The sequence below is a fragment of the Gigantopelta aegis genome, chromosome 1, assembly GCF_016097555.1.
Source record: "Gigantopelta aegis isolate Gae_Host chromosome 1, Gae_host_genome, whole genome shotgun sequence".
NCBI lineage: Eukaryota > Metazoa > Mollusca > Gastropoda > Neomphalida > Peltospiridae > Gigantopelta > Gigantopelta aegis.
In genome coordinates, this window is record NC_054699.1 from 42,698,423 (window position 1) to 42,725,965 (window position 27,543).

At 41.3% G+C, this 27,543-nt stretch overlaps 2 protein-coding genes across 2 annotated transcripts in view; both read left to right on the plus strand.

Moving 5' to 3' along the window:
* Window positions 1-918, plus strand: part of LOC121375255 — a 6,458-nt gene extending 5,540 nt beyond the window's left edge. Inside the window, exon 3 of the mRNA XM_041502597.1 lies at window positions 630-918. Within this exon, the coding sequence (XP_041358531.1) occupies window positions 630-868 (239 nt within the window). The 3' untranslated portion in view covers window positions 869-918. The remainder of the gene's footprint in view (window positions 1-629) is intronic.
* A 3,953-nt stretch (window positions 919-4,871) lies between these two features.
* Window positions 4,872-27,543, plus strand: LOC121368217 (monocarboxylate transporter 12-like). The gene is made up of 6 exons (XM_041492853.1): window positions 4,872-5,085; window positions 13,011-13,215; window positions 19,511-19,654; window positions 20,075-20,866; window positions 22,417-22,467; window positions 27,221-27,543. Exons 2-6 carry the CDS (start codon window positions 13,026-13,028, stop codon window positions 27,448-27,450), a joined length of 1,407 nt encoding a protein of 468 aa, XP_041348787.1. The 5' UTR covers window positions 4,872-5,085; window positions 13,011-13,025; the 3' UTR covers window positions 27,451-27,543.

Consider the following 27,543-nt stretch of genomic DNA (forward strand, 5'->3'; position numbering starts at 1 on the left):
CTCGAAGTCATCAGAGGAAACCCGCTACATTTTTTTCTGATGCAGCAAGGGATCTTTTATATGCACTTTCCCACAGACAGGAAAACACATCCACCGGCCTTTATCCAATTGTGGTGCACTGGTTGGAACGAGAAAAAACCCAATCAGATGAATGGATCCACTGAGGCGGTTCGATCCTGCGACGCAAGCACCTCAAGCGAACACTCAACCGACAGCTAAATCCCGCCCCCATGTTTATTTCTTTACCTTCTTCCTTGAGTGGGGGATTACAGGTTCTGTCTGTCCGTCTGATGTCCATCCGGCCGTCTGCTCCACTTAATTTTACATATACGCAGTGCCTCAAGATACTGGGGCTGAAATTTGGTGTACAGTTTTATATATGTAGAGCTATAGATCAAGTTTGTCTTTCTTGGGTATTTAGGGGCGGGCATGCCAAAGGCCGTGGTATATGCTATCCTGTCTGTAGGATAGTGCATATAAAAGATCCCTTCCTACTAATCAAAACATGTAACGGGTTATATGTCAAAATTAGCAAATGTTTGACATCCAATAGCCGATGATTAAATAATCAATGCGCTCTAGTGGTGTTGTTAAACAAAAACTTTTGATACTATTTTTTCCCATTCCAGCTGCCATGTGTTTCGCTGCCACCGTGTTTGCCTTTCTGACGGCCGTGACTGGATCTGGAAGCGACAAGCTAGTAAACGACGCAATGTCGCAGAAGCAGATAGACATTGACGTTCACGTTGACGTTGTATGCAATGACGTCGACTCAAGTTTCCACCTTGAAAACGGTTTCTGTGTTGACGTCAAGAAGCCACATGTTGTTCCAGAGGAAGAAAAGCTTGTATCAGAACAACAGTCATGATGGCAACTGAACCTTCAGGTGGCGCACAAACATCGACATATTGTAACATGTTTTTCTTTTTGTTGTTGTTGTTGTTGTTTTTTTAATTTTTCAGTTAGTTTTTTTTTGCATTCAAGATGGGAATATAAGTATTAAGAAGGAATGAAATGTTTTATTTAATGACGCACTGAACCAATTTTATTTACGGTTATATGGCGTCAGACATATGGTTAAGGACCACACAGATATTGAAGGAGGAAACCCGCTGTCGCCACTTCATGGGCTACTCTTTTCGATTAGCAGCAATGGATCTTTTATATGCACCATCCCATAGACAGGATAGCACATACCACGGCCTTTGATGTACCAGTCGTGGTGCACTGGCTGGAGCGAGAAATAGTCCAATGGGTCCACTGACGGGGATCGATCCCAAACCGACCGCGCATCAAGCGAGCGCTTTACTACTGGGCTACAATAAGCATTAAGAGTAATAAATAATGAGAATTATTTACAAATCAATGTTTGTTTAAATTCCAAACACGTCTCTCCATAGACGTATGTCAGGGGTAGATCCACGATTTCGTAAAGGGAGTCACAAAATTTGAAAAAACAGTTTCTGGAGGCAAATGACCTTAGTCCCCAAAGGGAGCGAGCTATATATGGGGGTTGGAGAAAATGGTTTCCGGAAAATTATGAGATAAGGATTAAAAAAAATAGTTTTTTTTTTTTTACGAAACCACTAGAGCATATTGATTAAATAACCATTGACTATTGGATGTCAAACATTCGGTAATTATGTATCGTAGTCATCAGAGGAAACCAGCAACGTTTTTCCTACTGCAGCAAGGGATCTTTTATATGCACTTTTAGGACAGGAACGTACATACCACGGCCTTTGATTAGTTGTGGTGCACTGGTTGGAACCAGAAAAAAACAACCAGTTGAATGTATCCACCATGGTGGTTCAATCCTACGACGCAAGCACCTCAAGCGAGTACTCCGCCGACTGAACTAAATCTCGCCCTATGAGGTAAAGATCATCAGGAATGCATTTTTAAAGGCAGTTTCCTGTTGAATGATGAATTCAAATGGGTGGGAGAGGGGGTTACGGGGTTCCTGTGAACGCCTCTAGATCCATTTTTCTTTTTCAAAACTGGTGGACATAACCCCCTAATTAATTTTGTGAATGGACATAATTCCTTCCTACAAGAAGAATCTTTGGTAGGACAAAATCCCACGTTAAGTGTGCAAGTGTGGACGATGATGGACAGTTCTACCACTCGTCAAGTTTACAATAATGGACAAAATCCACACCTCGTCAAGTTTATAATAATGGACAAAATCCACCCTTCGTCAAACTTACAATAATGGACAAAATCCACCCCTCGTCAAGTTTACAATAATGGACAAAATCCATGCCTCATCAAGTTTACAATAATGGACAAAATCCACCCCTCGTCAAGTTTACAATAATGGACAAAATCCACCCCTCGTCAAACTTACAATAATGGACAAAATCCACCCCTCGTCAAACGTACAATAATGGACAAAATCCACCCCTCGTCAAGTTTACAATAATGGACAAAATCCACCCCTCGTCAAGTTTACAATAATGGACAAAATCCACCCCTCGTCAAACTTACAATAATGGACAAAATCCACCCCTCGTCAAGTTTACAATAATGGACAAAATCCACCCCTCGTCAAGTTTACAATAATGGACAAAATCCATCCCTCGTCAAGTTTACAATAATGGATAAAATCCATCCCTCGTCAAGTTTACAATAATGGACAAAATCCACCCCTCGTCAAGTTTACAATAATGGACAAAATCCACCCCTCGTCAAGTTTACAATAATGGACAAAATCCACCCCTCGTCAAGTTTACAATAATGGACAAAATCCACCCCTCGTCAAGTTTACAATAATGGACAAAATCCACCCCTCGTCAAGTTTACAATAATGGACAAAATCCATCCCTCGTCAAGTTTACAATAATGGACAAAATCCACCCCTCGTCAAGTTTACAATAATGGACAAAATCCATCCCTCGTCAAGTTTACATAATAAAATGGAAGTTTAAATAATCCACCCATCCCTCGTCAAGTTTACAATAATGGACAAAATCCACCCCTCGTCAAGTTTACAATAATGGACAAAATCCACCTCTCGTCAAGTTTACAATAATGGACAAAATCCACCCCTCGTCAAACTTACAATAATGGACAAAATCCACCCTCGTCAAGTTTACAATAATGGACAAAATCCACCCCTCGTCAAGTTTACAATAATGGACAAAATCCATCCCTCGTCAAGTTTACAATACCCCTGGACAAAATCCACCCACCCTCGTCAAGTTTACAACAAAATCCACCCCTTGTCAAACTTAATCGGTTTACAATAATGGATAAAATCCACCCTCGTCAAGTTTACAATAATGGACAAAATCCACCCTCGTCAAGTTTACAATAATGGATAAAATCCACCCTCGTCAAGTTTACAAGACAGGACAAAATTACCCCCTCCCAAAGCATACATTAATGAACAAAAAATCCACCCCACCTCAAGTTTACAAGAATGGATAAAATCCATCCCACGTCAAGCTTACAATAATTGACAAAATCCTCCCTTCGCCAAGTTTATATGGGAGGACAAAATTCACCTATCGCCAGGTTTACAAGAATGGAAGAAATCCACCCCACCTCAAGTTTACAAGAATGGATAAAATCCATCCCACGTCAAGCTTACAATAATTGATAAAATCCACACTTCACCAAGTTTGTATGGGAGGACAAAATCCACCCTGGTCAAATTTACAAGGATTGACCAAATCTTACAAGGCGTCGGACATATGGTTAAGGACTACACAGATATTGAGGGAGGAAACACGCTGTCGCCACTTAATGGGCTACTCTTTTCGATTAGCAGCAAGGGATCTTTTATATGCACCATCCCACAAACAGGGTAGCACATATTACGGCTTTTAATATATCATTCGTGGTGCACTGGCTGGAATGAGAAATAGTCCAATAGGCCACCGACGGGGGTCGATCCTAGACCGACCGCTCCTCAGGCGAGCGTTTTACCGTTGAGCTACGTCTCGTCCGTACGTTGGATACAAAGTGTTATTAAAAAGAGTTTGTTTAGTTTAACGACACCACTAGAGCACATTGATTAATTAACCATTGGTAATTTTGACATAGTCTTTAGAAGAAATCCGCTACATTAGTAGAAAAGGGTCTTTTATATGCATCATCCCACAGACAGGATAGCACATACCACGGCATTTGATACACCAGTCGTGGTGCACTGGCTGGAAAGAGAAATAGCCCAATGGGCCCACCGACGGGGGTCGATCCTAGACTGACCGCGCATCATGCAAGCGCTGTACCACTGGGCTGCGTCTCGCCCCTATGTTGGATACAAAGTGTTATAATTACAAACCTACAAACAATACAGTTCGAAATGTCCACAAATCACTTTGTTTTGTGGGACGGGATTCAGCTCAGTCAACAGATTGAATTTTTCTCGTTCCAACCAGTGCACCACAACTGGTCAAAGGCCGTGGTATGTGCTTTCTTGTCTGTGGGAAAGCGCATATAAAAGATCCCTTGCTGCATTAGGAGAAATGTAGCGGGTTTCCTCTGATGACTACGTGTCAGAATTACCAAATGCTTGACTTCCAATAGCCGAAAATTAATTAATCAATGTGCTCTAGTGGTGTCGTTAAACAAACAAAAAACCAAGCTGGAAACTTTGGGGTTTTTTCCGTTAGTTGATCCAGCTTCTAAAGTAACGTAATTTTCTGAATGAAATAAATATTATACACGTGTCAGGCACGTATGCAGGAATGTTAGTAGGGGCGGGGGGTGGGGGTGGGGGGGGGGTGGTGTTGACAGTGGCGTCAGATGTTTATAGGGGGGTCGAGTCATGCTTCCTCAACAAATATATTGAGAAACAAAATGTGATTGCCCTCCCCCTGCACACGCGCCTGCTTGTAAACATGTCGGTGAACCATCAAGGATTAAACGTAACATACTTTGGCCCATAGAATACCAGGTCAACGGTCATGACATACTATTCGCTGTATCGTAGTCGGCGAAAAATCTATAACCGTCTTGCAGTGAAGTAGTTTTTTCATTGTGTAAGTAACTGCCAGTATCTCACAGTTCGTTTTGCATGGCTTATGTAGTTTTATTTTGTATTTCAAATTCTACTGGATTAACTGTGTGTATAAGGTGAGACTTTATCTGTATATATGAAGTCTATATTTATGTCTATGCGAGTTAAGAGCTCGCACTACCAGGCTATGTTTGTTTAATGTGATATCCATTTCCAGTCGTCACGTAGGCAGTATCGTTCGTAACACGTGTTTTCTAACTCGATTTGTCCCAACCCTAATACATACATACATACATCTCTCTCTCTCTCTCTCTCTCTCTCTCTCTCTCTCTCTCTCTCTCTCTCTGTTCTGTGTGTCTGTCTGTCTGTGTGTGTCTCTCTCTCTCTCGCTCTCTCTCGCTCTCTCTATCTCTCTCTCTCTCTCTCTCTCTCTCTCTCTCTCTCTCTCTCTCTCTCTCTCTTCCTCTGTGTATGTCTCTTCTCTCTCTGTCTGTCTCTCTGTCTCCCTCTCTGTTTCTCTCTCTCTGCTGTGTGTGTGTGTGTGTCTGTCTCTCTGTCTGTCTCTCTGTCTCTCGCTCTCTCTGTATGTCTCTCTCTCTCTCTCTCTCTCTCTCTCTCTCTCTCTCTCTCTCTCTCTCTCGCTCTCGCTGTGTGTGTCTATCCCTCATTCACACACACGCGCGCACGCACACACACAGAAGTTGACATTTTGACCGAGATACCACATTAAAGGGACATTCCTGAGGTTTATGATGTTATTGACTAACAGAGACTTTTTAACGATTGTAATTACATATCAAATATATATTTCTGTAAAATTATTAGTGGCTGTATATTGAACGTATTTCTGATTGTTCTAATATTTGTATTAGATTAAATTTCATTTTATTTCCTAAAATATGTCTTTTTCGTACGTACGAAATTATTTGAAGACAAAATCCAGTTTGCGCTTCTTACAAATATTAAGACGACCAGAAACACATTGAATATACATACACTGATATTCTAAACAAGAAAATATATTTAATATGTAAGTTTAATCGTAGAAATAATTTATTAGTAGGAAACATCGTACAATGCAGCACTCAGGAATGTCTCTTTAATGGTTGACATTTTGTTCATTAATATTTTGTCCGCTGACCTTTCGTCTGTTGACATTCTGTCTACACACCGTGGTGAAGCGCGGTCAGTCTAGGTTCGGTCCCCGTCGGTGGGCCCATTGGGCTATTTCTTGTCCCAGCCAGCGCACAACGACTTGTATAACAAATGCCGTGGTGTGTGCTATCCTGTCTGTTGTATGGTGCATATACAAGATACCTTGTCACTAATGGGAAAATGTAGCGGGTTTCCTCTCTAAGACCATAGGTCTGAATTATCAAATGTATGACATCAAATCGATGCGCTCTAGTGGTGTCGTTGAACAAAACAAACTTCTTTGTTTTCGGCATAAATGTTCACTATTAGAGCCGTTCATGATCACTGAAATCAAACACTACTTATATTTTATTGTTTAGATAATCCATTTCCGGTCATCCTGGTGTTTCTAATACCATAAAATGCATTTTTCATATTTTTAAAAACGCACGTGCGTCTGAGAAATAACAGTTATGGAGTCGAGTTTTAGTCTATTTTTAACGATAGTTTATACTTTTCAACGTCACAGACTCTGATTTCACTCTCTTGTAACGTTATCCAAATGTGTTACAAGTTTGTAACTTAACCAACCTGAGTGTCCATTTTTACGGGTTGAAACTAGGGTCAGCGTCTTTAAGTGAAGAACCATACTCGCTGTGTCCGTTCGGACTAGTCTTAAACTGATGTCACTGTCTTGGGAAGCAGACGATTGATACTAAACAAAAGATACGTGAAATATTTTTTCGGGAAACATATCACTTTTCAGGGCTGTACTTAGTGGGAAACGAAGGATCGGATTTTTTGGTTACACCATCATTAATTACACCATGCAGTATATTCTGTGGAAAACAAAAAACAACACTGTCGATAGGGTCATGTGACTACTAATTTTAGGAAGTGTTCTTAACTGACAGGTACCTTGTAAAAATTCAACATAGGTCGACCACGAACGTTTTCGGTTAAAAGGACATTCCTGAGTATGCTGCATTGTGAGATGTTCCCGACAAATAAAATATTTCTACGATTAAACTTATATATTACATATATGTTCTTCTTTAGAATATCAGTGTCGGTATATTCAATGAGTTTCTGGTCGTCTTAATATTTGAAAGAAGCCCAAACTGGATTTTGTCTTCAAATAATTTCGTACGTACTAAAAAATAATATTTTAGGAAATAAAATGAAATTTAACCTAGTACAAATATTAGAACGATCAGAAGCACGTTTAATATACAGGCAATATATTTGATATGTAATTACAATCGTTAAAAGTCTCTATTAGTCGATAACATCTTAAAAATTGCAGCAAACTCAGGAATGTCCCTTTAACAGCCCTCATACCTGAGCATCGTCTCGTGTTGCTGTTACTATACCACTTGCACAGTTGTTATCAGTTAGTATTAAAAATATCAAGTAACTTCAAACCAATGGCTTATTTAAATACTACATAGGTCAACCTACGTGTAATCATCAAATATAAATTTCAAAAAGCATATAAGAATTCTGTAGTATTTATTTTATGAGGAACTATTTTCTAAACCGGACTATATTAAGCTACTACAACATTCATTCATATCAACTTATTTCCGTGCTTATATCCAATTACGGTTCTAGCACACTGTCCTGGGCACACACCTCAGCTATTTGTCCAGGACAGTGGGTTAGTTGTTAGTTGGTTAGTGGTTGGTGAGAGGGAAGAGGGTGCAGTGGCCTTACACCTACCCAATGAAAGCCCTTAAGAACTCGCTCTTGGAGCCGGTACCGGGCTGCGAACCCTGTAGCTACCAGCCTGTAGTCCGATGGCTTAATCACAACACCACCGAGGCCGGTGGCATCTTGTCGCCGTATGTCGGACAGTGTTTTTACTTTAGCGCCAGACTTTATCATCGATAATTGTGAACCGGCCTATTAAAGGAAAATGGTTTCTGCGCACGCGCACTGTAATGTACGACCGATTGATGCAATAATGTTTACCTTGTTCAATTTATTATCAAATTCAACCAACAAAATGTTAATACTCATACCAGTTTCTCTTGTGAAGAGATTAAATACATGTCGTAGTCTAATGTTGACATTCTTTTTTCAAATTCAAATTATTTATTCCCTTAGACTATATACATAGTATCCTATAATACAATTATACATTGTTAGCAAGTAATAGTGGATTAATGTTTCTACCGGGAGAACATTATGAAAGTATTATATATTATATGTATATACGTGTAAATTTACGCAATATTCACGCATTCTTTTAATGTCTTATATATTCACAAAGTTTTATTAATAAAGTCTTATTGTTAAACAATATTTTAATTTTATTAAGCTAGGATCATCTCTAATAGTAGCTAGGTAAATATTGTTTTCTAAGATCATTTAGTATGTTACATTCAAACAAAAAATGGAATCCGTCGCCAATACAACCTTAGTTACAAAATTGTATACTCTTTCATATCTTCCTGTTTCAATTGGTAGTCTGTGATTACATAGTCTAAATCTAGTAAATATTATAATTCTGTGTTTCCTAAAAAGAATATTACAATATATGTCATAATGCATGTTCAGTTTTAAATAATCTATAAATAATTGCTTTTGGCGACGTTTGAAGAAAACTGTATCACTTCTGTATATGTATATCACAATAACATCTTTTTTTTAACAGCCACTTTCTATTTATATTACTTTCCAACTGCTGTAACCAATCCTTCAGATACACCCATAAACCGGGCTAGTATTGTTTTCCAAAGCGACGTGTGTCGCGTCGTGTGCTGTGACCAGTCAAGCATTGGTAGTAGTCCGGAAGCGAACCACTAAACCCCAAATTAGGGTATTAAATTAATTTTGTTGCTGATTATACTTGTTTACGAGATCTATTTCACTGATCTGAAGGATTTTGATATTTTAAAATGTATACTTAACTCCAAAAGAAACGCGAAAATTTTAAAATATTAAAAAACCCACATTTGAATAAACTATGTACAAATCGATTAAGTTGACCAATAGCCATCTTGTCAGCGTATCCAATTCCACATAACGCATGAAAAAAACGAGTACAGTGTGACGTCACGCACGTGCTGAAATTGACGACCAAAATCGATCTGGAATGCAAAACGGGTGGATCATGAAAGATGCGAATTGCACGTGAAACACTACCAGGCCTGGGTATAAAAGAAACGCCAGACAGCAATGTTCAACTCATTTTACGAGTAGCGATACAACGATGCCACGACTTAACGCTGATTCCAGACATAGAGCTTTGGGGAATTTGGAGGCCGGAATGGATGCCAGGCAGGTTGCACGTGCTTTCGGTGTCCATGTCTCGACAATCTACCGTCTCATAGACCGATTTCTACAGAACAACAACGTCGTCGACCGTCCACGTAGCGGCCGTCCCAGAGTGACGTCACAGCGCCAGGACCGTTACATCGTCCGAACTCACATATGCGTGATCGGTTCGTACCAGCCACCACAACAGCCCGACAGACAGTGGGAACCCACAACCGCCCCGTTTCCTACACCACGGTACGACGTCGTCTGATCGCCATCCATCTGAACTGTCGTCGACCGTACATTGGACAACGTCTCACACAGCGACACCGCCTTGCACGACACAACTGGGCTGTTCTGCATCGACAGTGGTGGAACCGACAGTGGCAGAACATCGTCTTCTCCGACGAAAGCCGCTACTGCTTAGATAGGGCCGACGGTCGTATGAGGGTGTGGAGGCGTCGAGGTGAGCGCTTCACAGATGCGTGTGTTATGGAGAGGGACCGTTGGGGAGGGCCTTCCGTCATGCTGTGGGGTGCCATATCCTGGGGACGTCGTGTACAACCTGTCATCTTCGACAACAACGGCCGAGGACGCGGCAGGGGCGTCACAGCACAGCGCTACATCGACGAAGTGCTCACGCCTGTGGTGGTGCCTTTTTTCGCGGGTCACCGTCAGATGGTTTACCAGCACGACAACGCCAGGCCACACACGGCACGGGCCACCCAGGCATTCCTGGCACAGCACAACATCATCACAATGGACTGGCCAGCTTTAAGCCCGGATCTGAACCCCATCGAGAACTTGTGGGACGAGGTTCAGCGCATGATGAACCAACGCCCTGCTCCCGTGGTGACACAGCAGCAGCTCCGCCAGGCCGTCGTGGACACCTACAACAACGTGCCCAGGGCCTTCATCAGGAACCTCTTCCTCTCCATTGGGTAGGAGGTGTGCGGCGGTCATGGCCAGCAATGGCGGACACACCCGCTATTAGTGGACATGTTTGAGTGGCATGTGACGCCATTGAAGAAGCGCCATGGCCTTGACATTTCAAATGACAATGCGACCTCGATTTTTAACATGTCAATAACATGAAATCTCATCTTTACGAATTGTTTAAGTTTTTCATAGAAACGATTATTTTAAGAACTTTGGGACGTATTTCAATGAGTGCACTCAAAACCTCCAATCTACGTATTCGCGTTTCTTTTGGAGTTAAGTATATATATTTGGCCATTTTATTGTCAGTAACTGGTAATATTGTCCCAGTAGTAGATACAAAATTAGGAAGGATTCGTGACAAATGATCCGAGAATTAAGTTTCAAAATGTTTTCTAGATCACTCAGACCTGCTGATCTAAATGAGTTGGAGTTACCCTTCCGATAAAGTGGGCGTGGTCCACAAAGTGTCTTTTTCAAAATGGCCTCCCTTGTAAACATTCACTAATCATTAAAAGCGACATACAATATTGTGTTGCTTCAAACCTGGCAGAAGGTTAGAAACAAACATTGGGAATCACAAATAGTAATACAGTTTGACATTTGAATATGTGAGCGTGGCCAACATATTTGGGGTTTTTTTTCAAAATGTCCGCCTTTATCGGTTATCTGCATATTCTTTCAAGTGTCATATACAAAATGTTACATATACTTGTGTTTCAGCTAGCTTGCTTTTCTTTTAAATATAATATGTGTATAAACAGGTTTTTGGACTATATGGCTATCACAGATTTGTTCTTTAGAACGGCGGCCATTTTGGAATATGGCAATGTGTTTTTCTTCAGATATATTGTATTGTTGTGGTTCATTTTCCAAAGACCAGAGAGTGACACTTGACCTCTTGCAAGACCAGAAAAATGAATGAATGAATGTTTAACGACACCCAAGCACGAAAAATACATCGGCGATTGGTTGTCAAACTATGGTAATGCAAACAAAGTGATGATCAACATCAATATAAAAATTCAAGATTTAAACAAAAACACAGTGTAAACAGTGTTAATATCACAGATAGATACTGACTTTTACTAAAAATTTCAATTTTGTGCTGTATTGGCCATTCTCAAAGAGAATGTTACACCCCTGCACCACGGTGAGGTTACAGCACGCGCAGGGGAAACCAGAAAAAAAAACATATATGTTTTAATGTGGGTAATCGACATTGTCTTCAAAGGATCCTTTTTATGACAGTTACATGTTTGTTGATGTAGTACAATAGATACATAAATCTATGCTTCTCATGCCAGGCTTTGTGCTGTCTACTTCTCTGTCTAGTCGTGACAGGATTGACGCTTTCTGGATGAAACGCATATGATTATCCTAGTTTAATAACATGTTCGGCCATTCATGTTTTGAATGCGATATATAGCCAAGCACCTTCGAACCTTCAAAAATATCCCGCAGGTCTTTACTAGCTATATTATGTATGTCTCTTTAGATAAATTAATTAACTTTACACCTGCTAAAATATCACACGGCAGCCTTCATAGGTGCATGCATAGTGAGCATAAATTGGTTAGGGTGAAATTCATTATGTTTCACAACAGTTTAACAAATTAAATATATACGTCTCCTGTAATGATATTTCGACTATCTCAAGCTGCCTTATTGCTAAGCCTTTCTTCCTGACACAAAAGCAATCGCTTGTCAGACTATGTACACCCTATTAACCAGATTGTATAGGTTTATGGCCTTGGATATTTTAGTTATTTGCGTTCATATGGTATATTCATAGTCACCTTAGGCGCGGAACATCATAGAACCAGCATGCATACATCAAACGATCGAAGGTCAATCACAGGTCTTCAGTCACACTTCGAACAATACAATAGCTTTATCATATCGTGCACATTATTACTTGTTTAAACAGACTACAGATGAAAGCAGCTACATGTTATAAACAGAATGGACTGGTTGTTGTATTCGCTCGATTTATTTCCAGTAGAACACACATAGAATGAATTAGGAAGAAAACTGCATTTTCCCGATCAGCCTCGTAGATCTTGAACAATTTCAAACGAAAGTGTGAAAATCTATAATGATGCGTTGATACTTCATAATTTGTTATAGATTTACTTTCGAACATTAAGTTATTTTTTCGCGGACAGTCGAACAAAAATCAAGACTGAAGATTGAATGTCATCACATGATTGCTGCGGTGATTAAATACACAGATCCAAGCAGAAGATCACGAAACTCTTGAGTACTAAAACTATCTATTTCAAAGCTGTTCGTGTCGCCACGTGCAAATGCAGTTCAATGTAGTTTTATCGGTGTGTGTTAAGGCAGATATCGGAATATATTAAAACTCAGGAACGTAGATTATATTTCTCAGTATGGAGAATTAAAACTTTTTCTTGTCCGGACCATATCTTACAGGATCATCAAACCTGTATGTAGGAACAACACGGGATAGCGGTGTGTCGCGTACTATTACTAGGTCACTGTGACCTACGTTCCACCGTGTACTGCACATAACAGTAAATCCTTGTTCGGACCATATCTTACATACAGAAGCATACAGGATCATCAAACTTCACATGTAGGAACAACTTTCGCTCGTTAGATACCTTTTAAAACAACTCGTTGTGATATAAATGGTATCTAACGGACACTCATGTATTATTCTCTGTTTAATTGGCAGGTTCCACCAGATGTCATGAAACAAGTCAGCACAAACCAGCACGCGTGGGTCATAGTGGCAGCATCCTTCTTTTCTCTCTTCCTGAACGCGGGCCTGTGTTATGCGGCTGGGGTGCTGCACGTGAGATTGGTGGAAACATACCCACAGAACGTCTACAGTGTCGCCTGGCTTGGGTCGATTTTAGTGAGCTTGACAGCGCTTGCAGGTATGGTTTTAATTATAATATTATACACTCATATAAAGTTAGTTTCTTTTGTTTAATGACACCACTAGAGCACATTGATTAATTAATCATCAGCTATTGGATGTGAAACATTTGGTAATTCTGACATGTAGTCATCAGAGGAAACCCGCTACATTTTTCTAACGGATCTTTTACATACATAGACAGGATAGCACATACCACGGCCTTTAATATATCAGTCGTGGTGCATTGGCTGGAACGAGAAATGGCCCAATCGGCCCACCTGGCACCACCGGCATGGATCGATCCCAGACCGACCGCGCAACGAGCGAGCCCTTTACCACTGAACTACGTCCCGTCCCAATATATATACCTATATGTAAACACCTCCTGTCGTGTTCTGAATGTGCACGTAAAACCCTATGACATAACATGACAGAAAATGAATGTTCTGAAATTAGCCCGAGTACTCTGGTTGTTAGTAGGAGCAAGACGGACATTTGAATAGTTATAATGTTCTGAAATTAGCCCGAGTACTCTGGTTGTTAGAGAGCACAACGGACATTTGGATAGTTATAATGTTCTGAAATTAGCCCGAGTACTCTGGTTGTTAGAGAGCAAGACGGACATTTGGACAGTTATAATGTTCTGAAATTAGCCCGAGTACTCTGGTCGTTAGAGAGCAAGACGGACATTTGGATAGTTATAATGTTCTGAAATTAGCCCGAGTACTCTGATCGTTAGAGAGCACAACGGACATTTGGATAGTTATAATGTCCTGAAATTAGCCCGAGTACTCTGATCGTTAGAGAGCAAGACGGACATTTGGATAGTTATAATGTTCTGAAATTAGCCCGAGTACTCTGATCGTTAGAGAGCAAGACGGACATTTGGATAGTTATAATGTTCTGAAATTAGCCCGAGTACTCTGATCGTTAGAGAGCAAGACGGACATTTGGATAGTTATAATGTTTTGAAATTAGCTCGAGTACTCTGGTCGTTAGAGAGCACAACGGACATTTGGATAGTTATAATGTTCTCTTCACGTGAGGAGAAAAATTATAACTGTCCAAATATCCGTCTTGCTCTCTTACGGTCAGAGTACTCGGGCCACCCATGTGTGTGTGTGGGGGGGGGGGGGGGGGGGGGGGGGGGGGGGGGCGGAAACGCACACTCGTATGTGTATGTGTATGTGTATAATTTTATAAAATAATTGATTGGGGGTATGGTCCCCGTGCCTCCCCCCTTCGTCCTTACGCCACTGACTCGGGCTATCCTCAAAAACTGATGTTAAAACAAACACGCGTTCTCTACTTGTCGCTAATTTATAACCATGATTGTCCACACGTAAAGAGTTGTAGCACATTGCTCACAATTCAACGTAAAGATTATACAATCTAATCTTAATGCACATTTTTCAGAAACTCCACAAGTGGTCGAAGCGATGGCTAGTCACTTACAACCTTGATTAAATTCACGTAGTAGTGTTTTCTAAAAGTAGCATTAACCCGACTCTAGTACTAAACCAATTTGTACTTTGGTGTCACTCCTATAACTATAACACAAACATATACGTATTTAAATTTAACTTTCACAAATGATGAAATATGGATAAATCAAATTCAAAATGTATGTAGTAAATCAGCTTCAGTTGTGATTTCTGTTCCCAGTTCGTGAAAATATGGTTTTCACACATCAATCGTTGACATAAAAGTCGTATTCAAAAAAACCCACGAAAAGAAAGCCAAATGTTAAATATGATTGTAATGGCTTCACAATCGATATGAATAACATTCAGCAATGCCAATTAATTACAGTAACGCTGAATGTACACATTATATTATTTATTTATCTATAAATATGTATGTATGCCTACAAAATGTATATTTTGGGGGGAAATAAAAACAAATGTACGCCTTAGAATAATTCATTATGATGTCAATATGATAGCCGCGACTGCCGCAAGTTTGCAACTGTTATCAATCAAACTAAAAAAAACTATTATTTTTTATAAAATCATACGTACAATTCATACACACACATACACGTATATAGTGTGGCTTGCCCCCCCCCCCCATATGGGTTGCCCCACCCCCACCCCCAATATAAAATCCTGACTACGCCAGACACCAATGTTGGTGTAATGCAAACATGGTACAAGTGGGGTTTTTTATATAACAGTATAACTTGTTTGAACGACATTTAAAACAAATAAGATCGATTCTATAATCTTTATGTCGAATTGTGAGCAGACGTTTGTTTTGTTTCACGACACCACTAGAGCACATTGGTTTATTAACAACTAACCCACTCTCCTGGTTTTACGAAGCTATCTTAGCGCTAAGATCATTTATTATCCATTAAAGGCTTTTGTAGGAGATATTGCTGGCACTATAATTTGCGACATCTCCTACAATATTCTCCTAGGAGATATCGCTTCTTTTGTTACGTCACTGTATGCTTCAGCGCTAAACCTATCGTTAGTGACATCACGCCACTGTCATTCTGCTAGTTAACGAGTCTACCGCTGCTAAATATAGTGACAATCAACCCACATTACTGACATTGTTTACAATTATCCCAAATGAAAAGAATGATAATGGATGATAAAAAGAATACACCCTCGTGTGTTGTGATATCATAATTTATCAGCACTCGTTGATAAAAGTATAAAAATCCTCGGCAAGCCTCGGATTTCATACTTTTATCAAGTCGTGCTGATAAATTGTGATATCACAAGACACTCGGGGAGTATCCTCTATAATATATAGTGACGGAAAAAAACAAACGCAAGTTTTACTTCTGTGGTAAAAATTTCAAATGTTTTATTGATGATTATTTCATTATTTGGATTTTTAGGTTTATTCTTCATTACTGAATAAATTTTGACAACTTTCGTGGTGTTATCACAGACGGCGTTTGCATGGATAACGTTTAAATGTGGGTACCCTTCACCATGTCCTGATCCAAATCAATAGCGTGTGTGCCCACCCCTGGCTGCAGTCGCCGCTCTAACTCTCCTTACCATTGATTGACCCGATCACGTTGTTTATGGTCCTTTGTGGGATGTTATTCCACTCATGCAGAAGGGTCTGCGTGATCTGAGCGACGTTGTTTAGGACGTTCACGCGCTTCCAGACCCTCCTGTCCAGCTCGTCCCACACATTCTCGATCGGTTTCAAATCTGAACTGTAGGGTGGCCAGTCGAGAACTGGGACATTGTTTTGGTTGAGGAAGTTAAGACAAACCCTCGCAACATGCGGCCATTGCAATCGATGTTGACGTCGCCTGGGTGTAAGTTGCGGACCAACGTAGGGACGTTGTGGTCTTAAGTTGAACTCCTGCAACCCATTCCTAACCGTTCGTGGACACACTGGAGATTGCCTACAGGCTGACCCACCCTCTCCGTAGCCGTCTGAAATCGGTTACGGAGGTGTGTGAGACGTATGCCTCTATCTTGACGTGGCAGCGAAACGCACGGACGTCCGCTCCTGGGACGGTCAGCTTATCTTCCTGTGGCTCTCAGAGGCCCAACTAAACGAGCTATCGTTGACTCACGTACCCCAAATTGCTGGGTGACGTGATGTTGCGATTGCCCCTGCATAATTAGAGCAATAGCTGTACCTCTATTTACATTCGCGGCATTTTGCTTTTCAATCGTGTTGAAATGAAATGTGCCCTCAATGTGTACCAGGGCTGGCCAAAAATACACATCCACTCGCCCCAGACGAGTAAATATTTGCTAGGACGAGTAAAATTTACAATTCAATCGACCGCCGGGCAACCGAAATTTCCGAACACAAACTGCCTGTTTATCCCTTTTGTACACTTCCGATTATTATTTTTAATTCCGTAGTATGCAGCAAGCATCGCCCGTCATTTCAAAGCCATTAGCTTTTCAATCGTGTTGAAATGAACTTCGATTTGGTATGCTGTTCAAGTCCATAGCACGAGGCAGTAACATGGATGCACGCTTTCCTGACAAATCGTTAAAATGGATGCAGCTTTGCACATGCTCACGGTTGACCCAATTTTAACCACATATTCTTTAGACAGTACAATGAGGTAGCTATGTGTCAAATGTTACTACATTTGGTATATGGATAAAAAAAATGTATTGCCAAAACTGAAGTTGCGTTTGTTTTGTTGTTTTTTGTTTGTTTTTGGGGTCTTTTTGGAGGGGAAGGGTTTGGGTGCTACAACAGCTTGTTCTGAATGTGCACGTCAAAACCTATGTAACCGGCCTCGGTGGCGCAGTAGTTAAGCCATCGGACTACAGGCTGCTAGGTACAGGGTTCGCAGCCCAGTACCGTCTCCAACCCAGAGCGAGTTCTTACGGGCTCAATGGGTAGGTGTAAGGCCACTACACCCTCTTCTCTCTAACTAACCACTAACCAAATGACAACTAACCCAATGTCCTGGACAGACAACCCAGACAGCTGACGTGTTTCCCAGGACAGCGTGCTTGAACCTTAATTGGATATAAGCACCAAAATAAGTTTAAATGAATAAAACCTATGATAATGACCTGACCTCACCTGAAACCAAACGAACGACCACTTGTTGGTACACAGACCATCGCTCACACGTTCAGGTCGACTGCGATTTATGTCCGATGGTCTGGAACCTGGTTGTCGCGTCGAAGAAAAGTCAACACGTTGAACTTTATGTGACAGTTGTTTATTGGGATCGCCGACTGACGCCGATCGTTGTAACGTTAAGGTTGACTATACCAATTAAACTCCCATAGGCGACCAAGTTAACGTTTGTGTTTAAAAACACTATATGCAATATATCAATCAAACTATGACCCATACATATCAGTACTACAACCCCTACCTCAAAGTATTAACTGCAGAAAATGATACCTTTCATGGCTCATTTTCGGTATAACCAGATGTTTCTACAATACCCATAGTTTCGCACAAAATTTGAGTACTTTTTTTTGTACAGGTCCCCCATAAATGTTCCAAGCACAAGGCTACTTGACACGGTATACTACATCAAATAAAATTGCATACATTTTTAGCCCAGATGAAACTATTTTTTTATTACAACCAACACACTCACATGTATAACCAATCACAGGACTTGTAGTGCTAACTTCTCTATCAAAAGTTCGGTTCACTTCGAACTTCGACCCAGCCGGAAATTAATTGGTTTAGTGCAATCTTAAGAGAGGCACAAGAGCACTGGTAGTACTAAACCAAATAACTTCCGGCTGGGTCAAATTTCGAGGTTCACCGAACTTTTGACAGAGAAGTTAACACCACAAGTCCTGTGACTGGTGATAAATGTGAGTGTGTTGGTTGTACAAAAAACAATAGCTTCATCTTGGCAAAATATGTATGCAGTTTTAATTCATCTGGCACCACTGTGTCAAGTAGCCTTATGCTTGAAATATGTTTGGGGTACCTGTAAAAAAAAGGACTCAAATTGTGTGCGGAACTAGGGTAGTCATAGACACTATCCGTTATCTCTGAAATGAGCAGCTTCACCTCCATTTTTTTTCTGATACACTTTAAGTGTGAGGGTTGGTTGTATTTATATCCGTGGTGTTTATGTTGAGTGATACGCTGCAGGTAGGAGTTTTAGCCACACATGTTACTATTGTCGTCTGTGGAATTTGATTTGGTAGTATACATCCATATCGGGGACCAGACAAATAGTCCGCGTTTTGTTTAACGACACCACGATGCCTAGATAGCTCAGAACGCATCGTGGTTAGACTGCAATTTGCGGGCGATTCGGTGCCATAGGTTCGAGTCCCAGCAACGGCATGGGACAAATTGTGAGGCAAGAAAGGATTTAATTATCCCCTGTGCCACACACATACACACACACACACATACACACACACACACATACATACATACATACATACACACATACATACATATATACACACATACACACATACATACACACATACATACACTCGATCCCTGATGTGTAGATCTTGCTTGAGTCAATATTTTATTTATGTCGATATGACTGGCCGGTCCCGGCCAAAACCAGGGGCCCTATTTTCGAAGCCATCTTAGCGCTACGAAATCGTAAAACCGTCGTAGGTTGTGACGTCACTACAGCACATGCCATAGTGACGTCATAGCTTACGATGATTTCACGATCAACATCCTAGGAGGGCACTACGTTTTATAAACAAATGAAACACTATACAAATTAAACCCTGAGATGTGTATGCTATTTTCTGGAGTAAAAAAAAAAACCGACCAGTGGTTGGTGTGTGTGTGTGTGTGTGCGAGTTTGTGTGTTTTCTGCAGCTATATTCAAGGTATATTTTCCATCTTTTTAGGCCCAGTTGCCAGCCTCGTTATCAATTTGTACGACTGTCGGACATGCGCAGTGCTAGCTGGAATTCTTGGATTCATTGGCTTTGTTGGTAGTTACTTCGCACCCAATCTGCCGTCTCTCTTTGTAACTTACGCTTTAATAGTAGGTGAGTATTTTATGGATTGATTAATTTATTAATTGAATCTTCTTCCCCACCCCCACCCACCTTTATCTCTAAAAAAAACAAAACAATGGCATATACAGAAAATGCGGCTTGGGTAACACATTTGGTAGTCTATCCAATACGTCATCAGTGGTGATCCTGGTAATAAATATCTGTATAAATATTTGTTCCAGGTTTGGGTTTAGGTCTATCCAATACGTCATCAGTGGTGATCCTGGTAATAAATATCTGTATAAATATTTGTTCCAGGTTTTGGGTTCATGTCTATCTAATACGTCATCAATGGTGATCCTGGTAATAAATATCTGTATAAATATTTGTTCCAGGTTTGGGTTTAGGTCTATCCAATACGTCATCAGTGGTGATCCTGGTAATAAATATCTTTATAAATCTTTGTTTCAGGTTTGGGTTTAGGTCTATCCAATACATCATCAGTGGTGATTCTGGGCTACTACTTCAAGGAGGACACGTCCGTGGCAGCAGGGATTACTGTGACGGGGGGTGGACTGGGGATGTTTGTTTATCCCGTTCTAACCGACTTCCTTCTCGAGACGTACGGTCTCCGTGGAACATTTCTCATTCTAGGAGGTGTTGTCTTTCAAAGCTGCGTGTGCGGTATGCTGATGCGACCGTCAGAATTTGAACATAGCCGTCGAGAGATGTTCCTGAGTGGTCAGAACAGACGACAGCTAGTGATCCACGCCATCTCTGGTGGAGACTACACCCAGTGTTGTTCCATTCTGACCAACATTCCTTTCCTACTGCTGGTCTTCAGTTATTTCACCGTTTCCTTGGCAACGTCGTCTTTGTATCTGTATCTCCCGGACTATTTCGTTCAGCGCGGAGCGTCGCTCCAAACCGCATCTTTCAGCCTCTCTGTGTCTGGAATAGGCTCCATAGTATCGAGACTCACCACTGGTTTCGCTGCTAATGATCCGCGGATTGGAAGCATTCTGTTGTTAGCTGGCATGACTGGACTCATCGGCGTCCTAGCCCTATTTATCAACCTCTTTAGTGTGACGTCAGCGGGGCAGTTGTCATACGGGTTCTTGCTTGGACTGTACACTGGTGGCTTGTGGGTAGTATCTGGACCATCCGCTCTCAGTTTACTCGGCGTAGAAAGACTTGCAACCGGATTCGGATTGTTAATGTTGTCCATAGGTCTTGGCTACCTTGTTGGACCGCCACTGGCAGGTAACTACATATAAAATAGATTTATGTAAGCTGGTGTTTCTTCATGTTTCTACTAAATTCTAGCCATTGTTTTGAAAAGCGAAACAATCTACATAATCAAATTGCATACTCTCATATGTCACGCAACAATAGGTGAATTCATTAATGCTGGGGTGTCATTACACATCCATCCATCCATCCAATCCATCCAATCCATCCATCCATCCATTCATTCGCTGCCAGTGATCCGCGAATTGGAAGTATTACATTTGTAGCAGGTTTGACTGGTATCACTGGCGTTCTTGTCGTGTTCACCAACCTCTTTAGTGTGACGTCAGCGGGGCAGCTGTCATACGGGTTCTTGCTTGGACTGTACACTGGTGGCGTGTGGGTAATATCGGGATCATCCGCTCTCACTTTACTGGGCGTAGAAAGACTTGCAACCGGTTTCGTATTGTTGATGTTGTCCATAGGTACTGCCTACCTTGTTGGACCGCCACTGGCAGGTAACTATATATACAGTAGATTTATGTTCACCAACAAACAGCTACAATTCGGCCAGCTAGGTCAAAATCACTCAAATAGCTCCTTAAGTATACTTTCGACGAACCGTTTCAAATCATGCGCCAAATTACTTCATGGAAATTGTGCAAACCTTTTAAAAAATATTTTACTTAGTCCTACTGGACATTTAAAAAAAACCCATCAATAGCACCACAAATACCACCGCCCACTGATGACTACGAGTCGGAGTTACCATAATAATCACTGACATCCAATAGCCGATGATTAATAAATTAATGTGCTCTACTGCCATTCTAACTTTCACAGGATGAGTCTGGTTTGTTTAACGACACCACTGGAGCAAATTGATTAATTAATCATCGGCTATCGGATGTCAAATATTAGGTAATTATAACTCATCAGAGGAAACCCGCTGCGTCTTCCTAATGCAGAAAGGAATCTTTTATATGCACTTTCCGAGAGACAGGGAAGCACACATCACGGATAATTACAGTTGTGATACACTTGCTAGTCAGGTGAATGGATCCACCGAGGTGGTTTGATCCTGTGACGCAAGTACCTCAAGCGAGCACTCAACCGACTGAGCTAAATCCCGCTCTTCACAGGATTAAACTGTTATCTTAAGATAGAAACCGGGGCGGGGCGTAGCTCTGTGGTACAGCCCTCGCTTGATGCGCGGTCGGTCTTGGATCGATCCCCGTCGGTGAGCCCATTGGGCTATTTCTCTTTCCAGTCAGTGCACCACGACTGGTATATAAAAGGCCGTGGTATGTGTTATCCTGTCTGTGGGATGGTGCATATAAAAGATCCCTTTCTGCTAATAAAAAAGAGTCGCTCATGAAGTGGCGACAGTGGATTTCCTGTGTAGTCTTTGACCACATCTCTGACGCCATATAACCATTAAAAACATGTGTTGAGTGCGTCGTTAAATAAAACATTTCCTTCCTTAAGACAGAAACCAGTATTCCCCTGTATATACCGGTTATGTTTGCCTAGTATTTTTGATGATGGTCTGAATGATTCTTTTGTTCATCGTTCTGTTTCAGGATTGGTTTTCCAAGCCAGCAATCAACATAGCAGTCTCTTCCTGTTTTGTGGTGAGATTAGAGTTACCTTTCCTTTCATTCAGCTAACACACATCAACACAACCTAATATAATATTAATATAACCCACTTATCTTAAACTGGCCCGCCCCGGTGTTGCTCACTGGCGAAGTCAGAGGCCAAGTCCGGGGCGGGCGTGCCCGAACCTCAGTTGGATAGGAGCACATCAAAACGTTTCCACATCTTAAACTGAGTTGATTTAAAACACTTAACTATGGAATTCATTCATTTCTGTTTATTATTTTCGTGCTTATATCCAATTAAGGTTCAAGCATGCTGTCCTGGCCACACACCTCAGCTATCTGGACTGTCTGTTAGTGGGTTAGTGGTTAGTGAGATAGAGAAGTCGGTTTAGTGGTCTTACACCTACCCATTGAGTCGTTAAAAGTCGCTCTGAGTGGGAGCCGGTACCAGGATATGAACCCAGTACCTACCAACCTTCTTATATCCGATGGGTTAACTACAACCCCACCGAGGCCGGTAACGAGAGAAAGCTATAGCTAACTGGATACATGTTTAAACAAACGTTTCTACAATGAATGGTATCTATTGGTCGAAAGTATACATCTAATCTAAATGGGTTTTAAATTATTATTATTATTTAATCCATTTACGGCGCTTGCACTTTGCAGTTATCTTATGCATAGAATAGCTGTCATTTTCATTAGTGCTAGTTTCATTGGAAGAAGAAGAAGGAAATATTTTATTTAACGACACATTTTATTTACGGTTATATGGCGTCAGACATATGGTTAAGGACCACACAGACATTGAGAGAGGAAACTCGCTGTCACCATTTCATTGTCTACTCTTTTCGATTAGTAGCAAGGGATCTTTTATATGCATCATCCCATAGACAGGATAGTACATACCACGGCCTCTGTTACACCAGTTATGGAGCACTGGCTGGAAAGAGAAATAGCCCATTGGGCCCACCGACGGGAATCGATCCTAGATCGATCGCGCATCATGCGAGCGCTGTACCATTGAGCTGCGTCCTGCCCCAGTTTCATTGGAGTTTGCTTAGAGAGCGCATTGATTAATTAATCATCGGCAATTGGATGGCAAATTTGGTGATTCCACCGTGTAGACTTCACAGGAAAGCCGCTATATTTTTTCATTATGCTAGTGTCAGACTATCAACTGTCAAGACGAAGTTGGCCAACTCGACAGTTGCGTTGTAATTTCCTCTCGACTCTCGACTTACGATGAGTGCGCTCAGATTAACAACTAATCGGTTGTAGGAGTTGTTTATGATGAGAACCAGACTAGATTAGCAATTGGACAGTCGTAAAAGTCGGAGAGATCGACGAGTTGGCCAACTCTGCCGTGACAATTGGTTGTCTGAACCTAGCATTATACGACGAGAATCGAGGTGTAAGAGCGCTCAGACTTGCAACTGGACAGTCGTAGATGTCGAGAGATCGGCGAGTAGTTGGCCAACTCCGCCGTAACAGGTAGTAGTCTGATGTTAGCAGCAAGGGATCTCATTTGTGCACTTTCTCAATGTCAGGACAGCACATATCACGATGTTTGACATACCAGTTGTGGAACACTGGTTGGAACGAGGAAAACCCAACCAGACAATGTATCGACGTCTAGGTTAATCAGTATGGAGCAACCAATCAAGATGTCTTTAAATCAATAATCTCACATGTGTGGGATATTGCCATTTGATATGACATATTTCACACAGTGTGTAAGAATGTGTTTTAATATCCCGCGTAACATACCGCGTTTCTGTACGTTCACTGATACTTATTTCCGTACGTCTATCCAAAATTAAGGTTTAGGCACGCTGACCTGGGCACACACCTCAACTATCTGGACTGTCCGTCCAGGACAGTGCTTTAGTGGACGATAAGTCAGTAAAGTGGCCTTACACCTACCCATTAGGTCATTACACTTTCTCTGGGTAGGAGCCGGTACCAGGATACGAACCCATTTCCTACCAGCCTTAAGTCCGATAGCTTAACCAGTATACCACCGAGGCCGGTATTTTCATACACGTTACGTGGTAGCTAAATATAACTTTTTCAGACCTCGTTGTATAAACAAATGAGGGGTGTGACTAAAAGTTTGTTTTGTTTAACGACATCACTAGAGAACATTCATTTATTAATCATCGGCTATTGGATGTCAAACATTTGTACATATTTTTTTTATTAATATGTACTGTCGTATCCTTGGTAATTCCCAGTCACATCTTTCTTCCCTCTACCTTATATTTTGGCTTGTTTTATAATCCTAACAGGATTTACTAGGGTGGAGTTGTTGGGGGGGGGGGGATTGTTTGTTGGGGGGGGGTTCTTTTTTGTTTTTTTTGTTTGGGAGGGGGGGGGGTTGGGGGGTGTTCCCATACAACCCTGGCTATTATATATGCGAGTGTTAACATGCTAATTTCAAATTTCCTCAAATATGTTGGCATAGCCAGTAGTGGGCGATGGGGACCCCCCCCCCCCCCCCCAATCACATCCCTCTTTTCGCGATTCACAGACAGTGTGGTTGGTCACCAAATATAAAATGCAGGATCCGTTAATGCTTAGGAGCGGAACGTAGCCCAGTGGTAAAGCGTTCGCGTGATGCGCGGTCGGTCTAGGGTCGATCCCTGTCGGTGGACCCATTGGACTATTTCTTGTTCCAGCCAGTGCTCCATAACTCGTGTGAAAAGAGGCCGTGGTATGTACTATCCTGTCTGAGGGCTGGTACATATAAAATATCCCTTGCTGAGTAGCCCATGAAGTGGCGACAGCGGGTTTCCTCTCTATATATCTGTGTGGTCGTTAACTATATGTCCGACGCCATATAACCGTAAAGAAAATGTGTTGAGTGTGTCGTTAATAAAACATTCCTTCCTTCTGTTAATGCTTAAGCACCGCCACCTTCGAAATCAATTCAACGGTTCTGACAACCAACCAACCAACCAACCAACCAACCAACCAACCACCCAACAAACAAGCAAACCAACTGACAAGTAAACACATAAATAAACACTCACCTCTATCCGTGTATCCACTCACCAGCTGTAGAAAAATATTGCAACAGAACAGCACACCAGACAGAAGTCGCCATCGGGAAGTATTAGATCCACGCACAGTGTGTATTTGTGTACACATTTAAAATAAATATGATTATAAATGTCAAACAGCGATGTTGTTCGCACAGTTCTGAAGAATGTACGTGGTATCGCTTTGACATCAATAAACATATTAAACGTAATCGCATTGTTGACGTCATGTCAAAGGATTGTTGACGTTTTTGTAGTAACGTTTCCGGCAATTTTCGTAACTTACCGGAAAATGTCGAAATGCCAATATAAAATGGGTGGGTGATTGGCAGGTATACGTGGAATAAAACCACTATCGTGTTACAACTTGCAAGATAAAGATCAAAACATAGTTATATCAATTTACATAATTTGTTTTCCCCCTGAGAATCTCACTTTTTTAACTCCAGAAAATAGCATACATATCTCAGGGTTTAATTTGTATAGTGTTTCATTTGTTTATAAAAGTAGTGCCGCCCCCACCCCCCACCCCTACCCTAGGATTTTGATCAGTGTACGGCCCTGCAATATATATCACTGTAGTTTTGTATTTAAAGCTAAAGTTATGGAGTGATTTTCTTTTTTCAAATGCACATATTTTGGTTTTACTGGTATTAACTTCTATTTCCCATTTATTGCAATAAGATAGCAAATTGTCAAGTAATTTCTGTAATTCCTTTTCGGAATTTACCGGCCTCGGTAGCGTCGTGGTTAGGCCATCGGTCTACAGGCTGGTAGGTACTGATTTCGGATCCCAGTCGAGGCATGGGATTTTTAATCCAGATACCGACTCCAAACCCTGAGTGAGTGCTCCGCAAGGCTCAATGGGTAGGTGTAAACCACTTGCACCGACCAGTGATCCATAACTGGTTCAACAAAGACCATGGTGTATGCTACCCTGCCTGTGGGAAGCGCAAATAAAAGATCCCTTGCTGCCTGTCGTAAAAGAGTAGCCTATGTGGCGACAGCGGCTTTCCTCTAAAAAAAAAACAGTTTCCGTATGACCATATGCTTGACGATGATAAGATAAAAAAATCAATGTGCTCTAGTGGCGTCGAAAAAAGTACAGTATCATCAACATACGTCAACATAAAAATAGAAATCTCATTGAATATTTTAAGCGTATTAACATTTCAGTCATATAAGATATAGTTGTCATGGTGTGCTCGTTAAGACGCCTGCATTCATTCATTTCAACTTATTTCCGTGCTTATATCCAATTAAGTTTCAAGCACGCTGTCCTGGGCACATACCGCAGCTATCTGGGCTGTTTGTCCAGGACAGTGTGTTAGTTGTTAGTTGGTTAGTGATTAGTGAAAGAGAAGAGTGTTTAGTGGCCTTACCCATTGATCCCTTAAGAACTCGCTCTGGGTGGGAGCCGGTACCGGGTTGCGAACCCTGTACCTACCAGCCTGTAGTCCGATGGCCTAACCATCTTTGATTGCTCGTCACATATCTACATAGTGTTTGACACTAATTGGTCTGATTGGCAGGTCGCTAACGAAGTAGATACCACGGCAGACGTCAGATTACCAATTAACTAATTCTAATTTTTTTCCCATTCCAGCTGCCATGTGCGTCAGATTATCAATTAAATAATTGTAATTAATGTACACGTAAAAATAAATATAGAAACTGTATTGTTATGAAGTTGAAGTTTTAGCACTGTGACACTACTATATATGTTTTTCCCATTCCAGCTGCCATGTGCTTCACTGCCACCGTGTGTACCTTTCTGACGGCCGTGGCTGGATCTGGAAGCGACAAACTAGTAAAAGATTCAATGTCGCAGAAGCAGACAGACATTGACGTTGACGTTGTATGCAATGACGTCGACGCAAGTTTCCACCTTGAAAACGGTTTCTGTGTTGACGTTGACAAACCACATTTTGTTCCAGAAGAAGAAAAGCTAGTTTTAGAAAAAACATGAACATTTATGATCACAACGAAAGATTTGGGTTGTACATTACCATCCACTTCGTTTTACACTGCAAGTGCTTTATAATAACACTGGCGTAGCAAG

Coding starts and splice junctions, on each gene's coding strand:
- LOC121368217 (XM_041492853.1), top strand. CDS start 13,026: ATGAAACAAGTCAGCACAAACCAGCACGCGTGGGTCATAGTGGCAGCA. Junction 20,867..22,416: donor TGTTGGACCGCCACTGGCAG/GTAACTACATAT, acceptor GTTCTGTTTCAG/GATTGGTTTTCCAAGCCAGC. Junction 22,468..27,220: donor CAGTCTCTTCCTGTTTTGTG/GTGAGATTAGAG, acceptor TTCCCATTCCAG/CTGCCATGTGCTTCACTGCC.